The 13,605-nt window shown below is 48.7% G+C and overlaps 1 protein-coding gene across 1 annotated transcript; it reads left to right on the top strand.

The window, feature by feature from the left end:
- The first annotated feature begins 1,595 nt into the window (after positions 1–1,595).
- LOC134559388 (cytochrome P450 3A9-like) lies at positions 1,596–12,942 on the top strand. The gene is made up of 13 exons (XM_063414095.1): positions 1,596–1,800; positions 4,370–4,463; positions 5,415–5,467; positions 6,570–6,669; positions 7,178–7,291; positions 7,574–7,662; positions 8,597–8,745; positions 9,605–9,732; positions 10,386–10,470; positions 10,799–10,959; positions 11,383–11,609; positions 12,386–12,548; positions 12,686–12,942. Exons 1-13 carry the CDS (start codon positions 1,730–1,732, stop codon positions 12,782–12,784), a joined length of 1,533 nt encoding a protein of 510 aa, XP_063270165.1. The 5' UTR covers positions 1,596–1,729; the 3' UTR covers positions 12,785–12,942.
- The last annotated feature ends 663 nt before the right edge of the window (positions 12,943–13,605 follow it).

The raw sequence follows: 13,605 nt of genomic DNA, 5'->3' as shown, positions 1-13,605 counted from the left end.
CCGTGGGTTTTTCTGTTTATCCACCGGCTGTCTCAAGGGGATGGTGGGGTTGTGCTGTTTGTTTGAAGCTGATGGGCACAGTCCATTTGGCAGGGATCAGGTCACCACGCAAAACCACAGCAAGACTTTGCACCTCTGGTTTTTCATCCCAATTTTCCCAGAGACTATAATTACCCCTAAAAATGACCCAAAGAGGACAAAGATTGAGGCTTATTTTTACTGAGAGCCCTACAACAACCTTATTTCCTGAATAAAATGTGTTAACCTATTTCCCAACACGGTGAGTCGGGAACATTTTGGTTTCCAGCAAACTCAAATTTCAAGGCTATGTCAAAACGGGCAAAGAGGAAACCCTAGAGCACCAACCACTGCTGTGACCAGTTCCTGAAAGGGAAAACACCTCTTAAACCACATGCCCTTGCAACATCTCTGAATCAAGAAAGGCAGGACCCAGCACTTGGAGAGCTCTGTCAAGAACTTGTCTGTTCATGACAAACTAAAGCAGATCGTGTTTATTACAGAATAATCTACAACTGATCTGTCTCCAAAGGTCAGAGCAAAGGCCAGGCAAAGGTGAAATGAGATACAAATGCTGAGAGAAGGCAGATGATGCTCCTTGGAATGTGGACTGGGATCCACTGCTTGGTCAGTGCAGCATCAATCACAGCCACATGCTCACAGACACAAAGCTTCTGACATGCTAAAAAATTAAAACACTTGCCTCCAGTGCAGACAGTGAACTCCTGAAGACAGCAGCTCTGCTAATATGAAGGGAATTGCTCATTTCAGAATTATGAACAAAGCCTTAAAATTGCTGTAGTGCACATCTACAAACCATAGAACTTCCTGCCCTGCCCTGATCCCCGCTGACAGACACCATCCAAAGAGCTCAGGTTTCTTCACAATTCCTCTCAGCACATCCACACCTGCCCTTGCTTTTCAGCACCATCCTTACAGGAGAATCTGTACAAAATTGGTGTTTTCCCTTTTCTGCTGCCTTTTCCCCAGCTGCTGCAGAGGGGTGGGTTTATTCATGAGTGGTGCTGTGGGAAGGGTGGCACTGCTGGCAGTTGTGGAGTGCCAGCGTTTCTCTTGCATAACACCTGGCCACAGGCCAGCAAACAAGGTGCACTGGGCTTCTACAGCCTTCAGAGGGGACAAACTCCTGCCTTGGTGAGAAGCTGCCTCTGACCCACCGCGGGCAGCACTTGCACTTCACAGCACACAAAGAGAGATATTTCAAACAAAATCTCAAATTCTGTCAAAGTTGATTCATCTGCCTGAAAAGCTCTTGTCATACAATATGTGAATAACCTTTTCCCTTCTCTTTCCCTTTTGTAAACCAACCCTGACACCTGCTTTGGGATTTACCTTTTCATTGTAACCTGTTTTTTATTTAGTTTGGTGTAGGAGCCCAGGGGCGTGAGTCAATGGAAAGGCAGTTATTACTTACAACAGGGAAACCAGCTGAAATGTTTGGCAACACACGCATTAAATAACTTGAACCTTAGACAGTTCAGGGAGGCAGTTGTCTATCACATGAATGGTGTTTTTCAGATTAGCAGACTTTTCTACCTTTGCCTTCCACTCCTCCTCCTTTGTGACAGAAGGAGGGCCCCTAAATCATATGACAGGATAAAAAAGATTGCACAGTGTAGCACTCCTATTTCCACAGACCTGGGAGAAGCACGTCAAGGCAGAACTCAGAACCAGTCAGAGAGGAACTGAAATGAACCTTCTGCCTTTTTTCTCTACAGAAACATGGGCCCTTATACTTCTTTTCGTGGCCCTCCTGATAGCGTGAGTAAAATATTCTTTATTGATTCTCTGCTCCTGCCATTCTCTCTTCCTGCCATTGCTCACTTTCACACAACTAATCTGCTGAAAAGTAGGTGTGATTTCCAGTTTTCCAGCCTCTAACCAGGCTCTGGGATGTAGCAGAGAAGCCTAAAGAATGTACAGGTGTGTGATGTTGCTCCAAAGTTTGGAGTATTCCCACCCAGTTACGAGATTGCTGCTAAGCATCAAAGGAATAATTGAATAATAATGATGCCTGCTTAGCACCAGGGTGCTGGTTGCAGTCAGGGTCCTGATCCATCAGGTTATTTTTCACAGATATCCAGCTGTGCCTCCCTGGCTGAGGCTGCTCTGCAGGCAAGCCAGCAGAAGGTGACCCTGCTGCCCATTTGGGGAGCAGCAGGAAGGCACCAGGGAAAGAATAGGATCAGGTTTTACTCCTTCCGTGGTGCCCAGTTAAGATTCTCCTCAGGGACACCTAGACCTTTGCAGAGGTTGGATTTCCATCCTGTTCCCTGCTCACAGCCCCCCGTGCTGGGGGAAGGAGTGGAGCACAGAGCAAAGCCAGCTCCTGGCTGCCCAGAGAAAACCCCAGGGCAGAAATATGTCCCCAGTGCTCCAGGGGAGCCCTGCTAGTGAGGAAACGCTGTCCTTGGCTTTGCTGGCACCGTTCAGCACTGCAGCAGGGTAAAATCCCCTTTGCTGGGGCAGTGTCCCCCCAGCAGCTCCTGCCCTGACAAACTGGGCAGTGCTGGCAAGCCCTGAGGCGGGGGCAGAGCCCAGGATTAACTAACTAAACCCCCAGGATTGATGTGGGGCACACCAGCACAGCCCATTTGTCTGCCCCAGCAGCTCAGCAAGCTCAGAAAGCTTCAGCCATCGTTTTCAAATCTCTTCCTGTGATTTGGATCACTCAAAAGCTTGTTTGGGGCTGACTCATACAAAAAAGCCCCCAAACCACACCAAAACAACAAAACCAAAAAAGCCACCCTCAATCTTGACCCAAATTCTCGTATTTCAGTAACTCTGTGACTGTCTAAGGTTGCTGGTTACCAGACTTGCACCTTCTGCAGGCACTTGTGATTCTGTTGTGGCAAAAGGGACTAAACCCAGATCTTTGTGCTCTGATATCAGAGCTAAAATAGAAATTTCACTGCCCATTGACACAGAGAGGTTGTTTAGGTGCTTCTTGTCCACCTGGGGCAACACTGGTCCCACAGAGGGAATATCAGGCATTCCTGGTTCTCATCCATGGGAGGAAGAAGTAATGATTATTCTTTGGCTTTACACTGAATGGTCCTTTCAGTCTGCAGAAAACCCTGACACATTTTAGTTGTAGGAGTGTTAGACTACATTTTCCTGGCCACGTTTCAAGAGGTTTAAGCCAGTTTTCCCACACTGTTCCTGGGGTTTGTAACCAGCCCAGCCTGACATTCCCTGGTCCTCCCGCAGCCCTGGCTACCTATAAACATTACAAATGAGAATCCACAAACATTTGATTCCTAGTACTGAATTAACCTTTGACAAAAAAGGTTAAACATTGACAAACTGAGTTCTGTGAAAGCTTTCTTCACCTGAATACACCCAGCTCCCCATTTTTCACCTGTCCTGTTTGGACCATAAGGTGGGATCTGCTTTTTTATTTTTTCTCTGGCAGAAGCTGTGCTGGGGGGGACTGATCTCATTTGGGGTCTGCAGAATTTATTAAAGCATTGCTAATTGTAAGAGAGACCCTCCCTAAGTCTCAGCCTAGGCTTTTCAAATAACCATGCCCAAGATCCTGCCTGAGCAGCTGCTGCCCCGTGGCCTGAAGAGGATCTCTGATATCATCCCTGCCAAACCTTCCCTGTTTTACATCCCTTCTGCAATGAACTGCTCACCTGGGAAGCTGCAGCTACCAACTAAAACCAAATATTTTGAGGAGCTCTTTCCACACAGACAAAGAGGAGCTTCAAAGGGCTGCAGCCCAGGCCCTTGTTGAGAAAGAGAAAGCCCCGAGGTAGAAGCAATAACTTTAGAGCTGCCAGGAAGGGTGCTTCAGAGGAAAGAAATCTGCAAGGCTGTCAATAAAATCTAAAGAGAAAACCACCAAGACACGGCTTCCACTGAGCTAATGCTGGACTAAGGGAGGGAGAACAATAAATGAAATTGAAGTACAGCTTGACAAAAGCCCTGTTTGGGACATAATTTCTGGCATTGCTTTGATTTTTCTTCAATAAAAACATGTGAGCTCGATGTTCCTTCTTCCAGCTCTGTTTTCTGCCTCTCCTTTGGTAGGCAATGAGCTCCTCTCAGGACTTTTGCTAAAGACTTCAAGATGCTGTCTCCACAGGTGCTCTGGTGGAAACAATTGCTTTCACACCAAAAGGACCCCTCTGAAGCTCTGTGTGAGCCTTACCATGGTTATCAAGTACTTTTTTACAGGGCTATTTTCACTTTGACTGCCTTTTTTTCCCCTCCTGGATCAATCTCCTCTCCTTGACCTCCCAAGGGATTGCAGCCTCCAGGCTTAGGAGAGCTTGCAGCCCCAGTGCCACAGTGAGGTAACACTGCTGCCCTCTCTGTCCCACAGGTACGGCACCTGGCCATTTAGTTTGTTCAAGAAGCTGGGAATTCCTGGGCCAAAACCTCTGCCTTTCTTCGGGACGGTCCTGGAATATCGCAGAGTGAGTGCCTGACCCCCCTGGCTGCAGCTGCCTCGGCTGGCACAGCTGCAGTGAGCAGATCCACAGTATGAGGAGTTATCTCCACAGTATGAGGAGTTATCTCCACAGTATGAGGAGTGATCTCCACACACCAGCTCCTCTGCCACAAGGCCCAGCAGCACAGAGCCAGGGCATTCCCACAGGAGCTCTCCTGGCTGGCTGATTTCCAGCTGCCCTTTGCCAGCACCCTGGCACACAGCTCACTCAAAGCACACTGCACGTTTACACTGCACTGTGGCTTTGGAGGGAAGGAACACAAGCCTTATGAAGAACGGCTGAGGGAGCTGGGGGTGTTTAGCCTGGAGAAAAAAGACTCAGGGGTGACCTTATCACTCTGTACAACTCCCTGAAAGGTGGCTGTGCTCAGGTGGGGTTGGTCTCTTTCTCCAGGCAGCACTGACAGAAGGAGAGGACACAGCCTCAAGCTGCACCAAGGGAAATACAAGCTGGATATTAGGGAGAAGTTTTTCACAGAGAGAGTGCTAAAGAACTGGAATGGCCTGCCCAGGGAGCTGGTGGAGTCACCATCCCTGGATGTGTTTAATAAAAGCCTGGATGTGGCACTGGTGCCATGGGTTAGTTGAGGTGTTAGGGCTGGGTTGGACTTGATGATCTTGAAGGTCTCTTCCAACCTGTGATTCTGTGAATGCTCATAAAGCTGCTCTGAGCATTAGCTTAGTGCCATTTCTCCCCACCCACCATCTCCAGCATCACCCCCTCCACTGCATCCTCTCTCAGATAATTCAGCACCAACTCTGCCAGAGCTCAGGGAGCATTCAGAGAATGCTCTCAGACACATGGAGGGATTTTTGGGGCTGCCCTGTGCAGGGCCAGGAGCTGGACTTGGATGGTCCTTTTGGGTCTCTTTCAATCCAGGATAGTCCATGACACTTTTTAAATTGCTTTCCACAGGGTTTCCTGGAATTTGACACTGAATGTTTCAAGAAATACGGGAAAGTCTGGGGGTGAGTAAGAACTACTGATCTCTTCTGGGAGTAAAACTAGAACCTGTACAAAGGGCAGAAAATATTCATTAGGAAAGCTCCCTTTTCTCCACCTGCAGCCCTGACAGTCCCAACAGGATGAGAGCAGCAGTGACAGGGTGCTGCTGGTGGCTTACACTGGAGCCTGGTGACGCAGAGCTGTGTCACTGCCACTCCACACAGAAACTATTCTGTGAAACGCAGTTTCAATCTGCTCACAAAAGGCCCTTACCTGCCCCTAACAAAATCATCAGCAGAACTATTTGCTTAGGTGGGATCTGGAACTGGAAGGTTGGGTTCCTCTGGTTTACCAACAGCAGAGGAATGTGAGTGACTCCCTTTGGAGCTGATCCAAAGAATTCCGTGTGCTGCTGATCCCCACCTGCTGCAGCAGGAGCTGCTGCAGTTGTGGCTGTTCTGTTCCACACACCTCCTCCCATAGCTTTTATCCCTGTTGTTATAACTTAGGCTACAACCTTGCACATCCTGTGTGATGCATCCACTGGTCCCTACAGCAGCTTTAAAAAATGGAGTCTGGAAAATGTGTGTTTACACAAATGGGTAGAGAGCACAAACCAGCTTAATCTACATCTGTTCTAGGAAAGCATTCAGAACTGGCAGCTTAAAAAGACAAAAACAAGGGCTGAGTTTCATCTCCAAGGATGTCTCAGTGCTGTCAGCCCAAGTCTCCAGACACCCAACTCAAGAGCCTGAAAGGGGTCGAACAAGTTTTCCTTCTAATACTGTAATGTGTTTAAGTGCCTGGAAAAACACAGGGAGTCAGGGGAGGAAGTGAAGACACTTGCTTCATTTAGTATCTGCTCCTTTGAGCAAGTGAGCCCTGCTCATTTCCCAGTGAATTTGGAAGGTGTTTATCCCCCTCTACCATTTACAAACCAGATGGGAAAAGGTCTGGGAGTCCTTTTCCATCTCTACTTTCTACAATTCTGTACTCAGACAACATAGCAACAAGGCTGGTGATGGAAGAACGTTTGTTCAACACATTTTGTCTTGTGGGCATCATCCAGGCCTTCCACTTCAATTACCTGGGGTGGTTCACTGCCTCCTCTTCTCCCCCCACCAGGATTTACGATGGCAGACAACCCGTGCTGGGTGTCACAGACCCCCAGATCATCAAATCTGTGCTGGTTAAAGACTGCCACACCACCTTCACCAACCGCAGGGTGAGAGCACGAGGGCTGGGGTCCACCACAAAGCCCAGGAGAAGGGCAGCAGGAGACAGGCACGCCAAGCATCCTTTGGGAACAGTGGGGATTGCTGAACACCACCACTGCATGTCACTGTTCCCCTGCCTTACGGCCTGGGCTGCACTCACGGGCTGCCAGAGGGAGCACACAAAGGCTGCTCTCACACCTATCTGTGTATTTATGTATAAATGGGTGGATTTGGGTCTGTGTGAGGGGGCAGGAATGTGTAGGGGTGCACACGTGCCACCAGCTGGGCTGCAGGATGGGTTCACACAGATGTGCAGGTGCTGGGCTGGTTGGACTGGCTCTGCCACCTCCCAGCTGGTTCAGAGCAGCAAAGGGGGTCATTTATGGATGTGTGCCTCGAGAGGGGCTGTTTGTCAGGCCTGGAACAGCCTGGGCAGGGGCTTGCATGCCACATTCCCACCCCTGCAGGGAGGCTGCTCTCTCTCCTGGGGCTGACACCTTCTCCTTCCCTCTGCAGCGCGTGGATCTGGTCGGGGTCCTGAAAGATGCCATCTCACTGGCTGAGGATGAGCAGTGGAAAAGGCTCCGGACTGTGCTCTCTCCAACCTTCACCAGTGGCAAGCTGAAGGAGGTAAACCAGAGGGGCAGGTACAGACTAAACCAGAGCCAGCAAGCAGAGTTTTCAGGCTGAGATTATCACAGGGGTCTGATTTCTTTAGTCAAAGCCAGGCAGCTAAGCTGGCCTGTTTAAGTTATGCCTAATTGAAAGCAGAAAAGCCTTAAAAATAAAACCTGATCAGAGAGATCTTTGTATATTTGTAAATATTCATGAAACTCCCTGTAGTCTTCATGAGCCTGTGTAAAGGAGGAAAATGTACTATACTGAAGTGACCATGCCTGGTTTGTGTTACAGATGTTCCCTATAATGAAGCACTATGGGGAAGTTTTGGTGAAGAATGTTCAAAAGCGAGTGAAAGAGGACAGCTCAATAGCTGTGAAGGAGTAAGTAGCTGCTAAGAGCAGCAGGCAGAGCAAACCTCGTTAAAAGTGCCGTGGTTCATTGGCCACCAGCACTGCAGATCTTTCCCTGGGTCAGAAAGGAGCAATGGGACTCGCTGAAAGCCTGACTGGAAATGTAAAAGGGGAAAATTTAATTTGGATGGTAGGAAACTTCCTAGAGGTGGATAGGAAGGAAAATGCTCCAGCAGAGCTTTGTGAATCCACAGATCCAAGATAACTCCCAGACTGGCAGGAAACCCCAGTTTTTCCTGCTTACACTCAGGAGGACAGGGAGGTTGCTGACCTCTCTGTCCCACTCAGAACTGTGGGATGCTCATCCCTCACCTGCCCCATTCCCTGGGGCACTGAGGCTGTAGAGTGGCCTTGGGTGTTTTGGCCTCCTCTGTGCCCTCCACACGGGCTCTGGACACAACCCTGTGTGTTGCACCCCCAATTTCAAAGCAAACACGCAGCAGGGGCAGGTGCACACCAGGAACCACAAACCAGCAAAGCTCCCCTTGAACCAAAACCCTGCACGGGGAGGGCTTGGGCAGCCTGGAACAGGGGCTGTGCTGGGTGGAACAAAACCACTTCCAGGGCTTGTCTGAGGCAAAGGGGTGCTGCCACCCCTCCTCAAGAGGTCACTGTGCTAATTCCACGTGCTGTGCTTCCACTAACCCATTCCATGATGTTGTAAAATCCTTGGAAAAGCTGCCTGACTTCAAAACCTGTGCAGGCTGGAAACAAAAGCTCTCTAAAAATCTATCCTCTTCTCTGCAAGTGCTGTTCAGTACCACATAGCCAATTTTCTTTTCAAACCCAAGGCAGGAGGTCTTCTGAGGCTTTCTATTTGAATGTCACATAGACATTAGGAAAAAAATACATTCACTCAATCCAAATATTTAACCACAGTCTGTTTGTTTCCACCTTCCCCCAGCATCTTTGGGTGTTACAGCATGGACGTGGTCACCAGCACTTCCTTTGGTGTGAACATTGACTCCATGAACAACCCCAAGGACCCCTTTGTCAGGGAGATGAAGAAACTGGTCAAGTTTGACTTTTCTAACCCAGTCTTCCTCTTGTCAGGCAAGTGACTCCAGGTTTTGCTTGGATAACTTCCCTTGCTAGGAATGAAGCCCTTGTCTCACCATTTCCCCTTTGTGAGCTTCATGCTGAAACCCTGGGGACGAGATGGGTAAAATGTTCCTCCACCTTTGGCACCCACAGTGCAAGAAACTTATGAACCACCCAGAAATTTCCAATTAAGTGCTGGGAAATTATTCGAAGATTGAAAAGCAAGTGAGGCTTGAGGGGAGTGCTGCTGCCTGAAATGCATTTTCTGGAGGAGAGTGCTGAGTGGGGACTGTAATTAGATGCAATTTCCTCCAGTGCAATAGCTTAGCAGCAATGGACCTTAAATTAAGGTTAGATACCCTGCTGAAACCCAGGGAAAGTCTGGATGTGTGCATAGAGGACGTTTGGGTGCTGTAGATTTCACTAATCTATACAGAATATCAAGATCCACTTTCTATGAGGAAGGAAATGCTTTGAGAGGGACTTGAAAATGTTTACATGATCTCAGCAGGGCAGTGAACAGCTCAGCCTGAACAAAGACCTCAGAACTTTCAGTATTTCTCTTCTGAGCCACCTGCCTGTTGTGTCCAGAAGTAACCTGTCCTTAGAAAACAGAGCCTTAGAAATAGAGGTGGAATATGCCTTGGTCTTCTCTTAAATGAATAACTAAATTAACTCACCTTGGTTGTGACCATTTGACACAAAAACTATTCCAAGGGAATGAAACAGAGGGGGGAAAAGGCAAAGTCCAATCTTTTCTCAGGTAAAGAAATTAAGAAAATGAAATAATTTCCCAGTAGCATCCACAGTTATATGATATGAGGAGGGGTTTATTTACAGAGTGCAATTTAATTCTCTATTTGTTTTTCAGTTGTTTTCCCATTCCTTATTCCTATCATGGTCAAGATGAACGTAAACTTCTTCCCCAATGATGCTGTAGATTTTTTCATGAGATCCATCGACAAAATTAAGAAGGAACGTGAAAAGGAGGCTCACAAGGTGAGTGGGAACTTGAGAGCAGTTGTGGCAGAAAGCACACTGAAGTGAGATATAACTAGGGCGATGATATCAAAGGTGAAACCGAAGTACAATGACTCAACAAAACCCTGAGCCTACTCAAGTGTAAATACTTCATTTTAATACTGTCAGAACAGCCCCACCCAACCCATCCTGGCACTGAATCAGGGGCACTTTGTACATCCGTGATCTGAAGCTAAATCCAGACAAAGGCTCAGCAGAACTGGACTAAGCTCCAGTCTGCAGCACTTGTAATGAGGGAGTGAGAATCCATGAGGGAGATTAGGCAGAGGATGAGAGAGTGCAGAGTAAGCAGCACACGAGCAGCAAAATCACCTTTAGGGTTGTGCCTTCCCCTCTGGCTTTTCAGAAACTGCAGCTGCTTCCTGACAAATTCTGCCTTTTAGAGTTTGGATCCCTTTCCCTAAATTCATTCAAGACACTGCTCAGTGGCTTGATGGGTAGGACAGACAGGTTTCCAAAACAAAAAGCAAGTGTTGTGTTTTTCAGTAAGGAAGTTGTGTGCATTTTGGGGATGCTCTCAGTCTAAAAATTGCGCTTGGGCTGTGAAATCTGCTTATCTGAGCCCTCTTAGGAACCTGTCACCAAAGAGACTCCCCTGCTCTCCCTCTCAGGGCAGGGTGGATTTCCTGCAGCTGATGATCGAATCCCAGCGCTCAGACAGCCAGGGCAACAGCGAAGCAAACCACTCCTATAAAGGTAACAACACCCAAATTCCCATTTGTGGGCACGGGGGCTGAGGAGTTTGTGTCACCATCACCTTCACTGACCAGCTCCAGATGGAACTCTGTCTCCTTGCTCCAGCACCAGGGCTGAGCTCCCTGTCCAGGGAGCTGGACTGCCATGCCAATCATTTACACTCAGGAAATCACCTGCCTCCTCTATAAAATGGATTTTTCCAGGCAGGTAGAGCAGTAATGAAAGCGTTATCAGCAAACAACTGCACAAACCTGCCTCGACAGCACCTGCTGCTGCCTGGTCCTTGCTGAGAGCAGCACCCAGCACTGCTTTTCTCCTCTCCCCACAGCCCTGACCGACATGGAGGTCCTGGCCCAGGCATTCATCTTCATCTTTGCTGGGTATGAGCCCACTGGCAACAGCCTGAGTTTCCTGGCCTACGAGCTGGCCCTGCACCCTGACGTGCAGGAGAAGCTGCTGCAGGAGATCGACACCGTCCTGCCCAACAAGGTGAGGGGGACCCCGAGTGACGGGGAGGACTGGCTGACCCTGCTGCCCTTCCTGGGTCATTCAGGGCAGTGAGAAATCCTGAGCTCAAAACACCATGGATCCTCCAAGAGCTCTGGGACACACACACACACACTGAGACAATTCGGCCCTGCAGTGATTTTCTTTGGGCAGCTGGAGCCTTCCAGCCTCTCAAACCCGTTTGCAACACTCTGCACCCGTGCACAAGAGGATGTGGAGTTACATAACCCAAGGGTGGACAAATGAACCCAACCCCTCAATTTCGACCTTGCATTTTGTTCTTCAGCGAGCCTGAGTCAAATCTGGGGCAGGGGTGTTGGGGACACTCTGGTTCCCACAGTCATTTTGGGACAATCCAGTTCAATGCCAGCACAGCTTGGTCACCTCCTGGTCACCTCCCTGCAGGCTCCTCTCACGTACGAGGCCATCACGAAGCTGGAGTACCTGGACATGACAGTGAGTGAGACCCTGAGGTTCTACCCCCTCGGGGGGCGCATCGAGAGGACCTGCAAGAGGGACGTGGAGATCCACGGGGTGACCATCCCCAAGGGAACCGTGGTCACCATCCCGCCCTACGTCCTGCACCGCGACCCCGACTACTGGCCCAACCCCGACGAGTTCAGGCCAGAGAGGTACAAAAGGGTTTAATGAAAGGGAGGAAATATCACACTGCTCCTTCCGCAGTAATTAGGCGTTAATCTCTGATTAGGTTCCTAATGGTGTTCTTCCTATCTTCTTGCAAACAATGCGGATGAGAAGTTGCGGGCTCGTGGGAATGTCATTTTAAGAAGAAAATGAGATTTGTGCTTAAAGCGGGGTTTCAAACAACATAATCTTGTTGGGAGAACACCACCAATACCTCACAGTTTTTAAGCTTTCAGAGAGGGTGTAAAGGTGGAGTTTTTATAACTGCTGGCCATCCTCTGTATAATCCTTCTTATAGAACCTGTTCTCTTCATACAAGCTTCTACTAAATATGCCAGACCAGGTCCTTCCAGAATTCCCAGCCTCCCTCCTTGTTTTCAAGGATAACCTTCCCTAGCTGGTTATTTTTGTAACTGATACCTAATTCTCATTCCCAGAGAAACTGAAGCCATAGGCTGCTCCAAACCAAAAAACCTTCTGGTTCTTATCTCTCTAAATACCACAGACAGGAAATATCTGTCACTGTGGGACAGGATGTTGGCTGGATTTTCAGCTTGTTCCCAACTTCTGCTGATCTGCATGGACAGAATTAAAACCAAATCCTCAAGTGGGGATCCTGTCCTGGGCCAGGGCTTGCTCACAGCACTCCGTTTCTGGAAAAACCCAAACCAGGCTCTGCAGGGCACCAGTGAGAGCTCCCTGGATAAATGTGTAGGTTTTGTGTTTTTGCTGCCTTCATCTCCTTTCCCCAACCATCACCCAGGTTCAGTAAGGAGAACAAGGAGTCCCTAGACCAGTACACATACCTGCCCTTCGGGGCTGGTCCCAGGAACTGCATCGGGATGAGGTTTGCTCTCCTGAGTCTCAAAGTGGCCATCGCCTCCCTGCTGCAGCATTTCACCTTCCAGACCTGCAAAGAGACTCAGGTGAGGAGCACTGGGGGCTGGAGCTGGCACAGGAGCTTTGCACTCCCAGCACTACAGATCCAGTGGTGCCTGAGCCTTTCATCCCTGCATATTTCCCTGATCCATCTCCACCTGTGTTTTCCCTCTCGTTGTTGCAGATCCCCATCAAGCTGACTTCAGTTGGGCTCTTAACACCAGAAAAGCCAATTATCCTGAAGTTGGTGCCCCGGACCAGCACAGAGCCTGCCAAGAAGTGAGACCCAGCCACAGCCCCCAGCATCCAGGGACTGCTAACAAAGGGACCACACATCACAGGAAACCTCTCCCACGTGTACAGACACACAAGAGCAGCTCCAGTTAATTCTGGAAGCAATTACTACATATTTACTAATAAACAGAGCTGTCAGAAAAGTGACGTGGATCACTGGGCAGTGACAGTACACAGTCCCCTTAATTTTGATTGCAAAACAAGAAATAAATCCAAATGAGAAGCTGATCATCCACTTCTAAGGGGGCTTCTCCATCTGGAGGGAAGGAATTACTGCCACATCCAAGAAAAACAAGGCGTGATGGAAATCCAAACTGCCAGACCTCAGTGGGCAGGGACGGGTGCTGTTCTGGGTGCATCAATGCTGGAAATTTCATGTATTCTGATTGAGATGACTGGTGTGAGACTACACATCCTAGTCACCAGCCCTCTCCTGTGCCATGTGTTAATTAAACTAAAGTGTGTACAAATACTGTCATTAAAAATGTTTGAGAGCTGCTCTGTGTTGTGTATAGCAGCTGATCACTTCCTATTTAAAACCCGTATTCAGCCTCAACCCTTGAAATCATCCATGTACATTGCTTTCCACTTAATTTAATGAATCTGATCCTTCATTAAATGCCATCAAACCCTCCCATTTGTTGGGTATTTTCAAACACTCCAGCTCCCACCTCTTACTTTGATTAGGAGGTTGCCTTCAGTTCAGCACCGGCCAACCCTCTCCCATGCTGGAGTGACAGAGGATGGATGAGAGGGAGCAGCAGCTCCCAGGAGGAGAGCACAGCCCTGCAGGAGGGCCAGTGCTCCTGA

Source organism: Prinia subflava, chromosome 17, assembly GCF_021018805.1.
Source record: "Prinia subflava isolate CZ2003 ecotype Zambia chromosome 17, Cam_Psub_1.2, whole genome shotgun sequence".
Lineage (NCBI taxonomy): Eukaryota > Metazoa > Chordata > Aves > Passeriformes > Cisticolidae > Prinia > Prinia subflava.
This window is presented reverse-complemented; position numbering and strand designations above follow the sequence as displayed.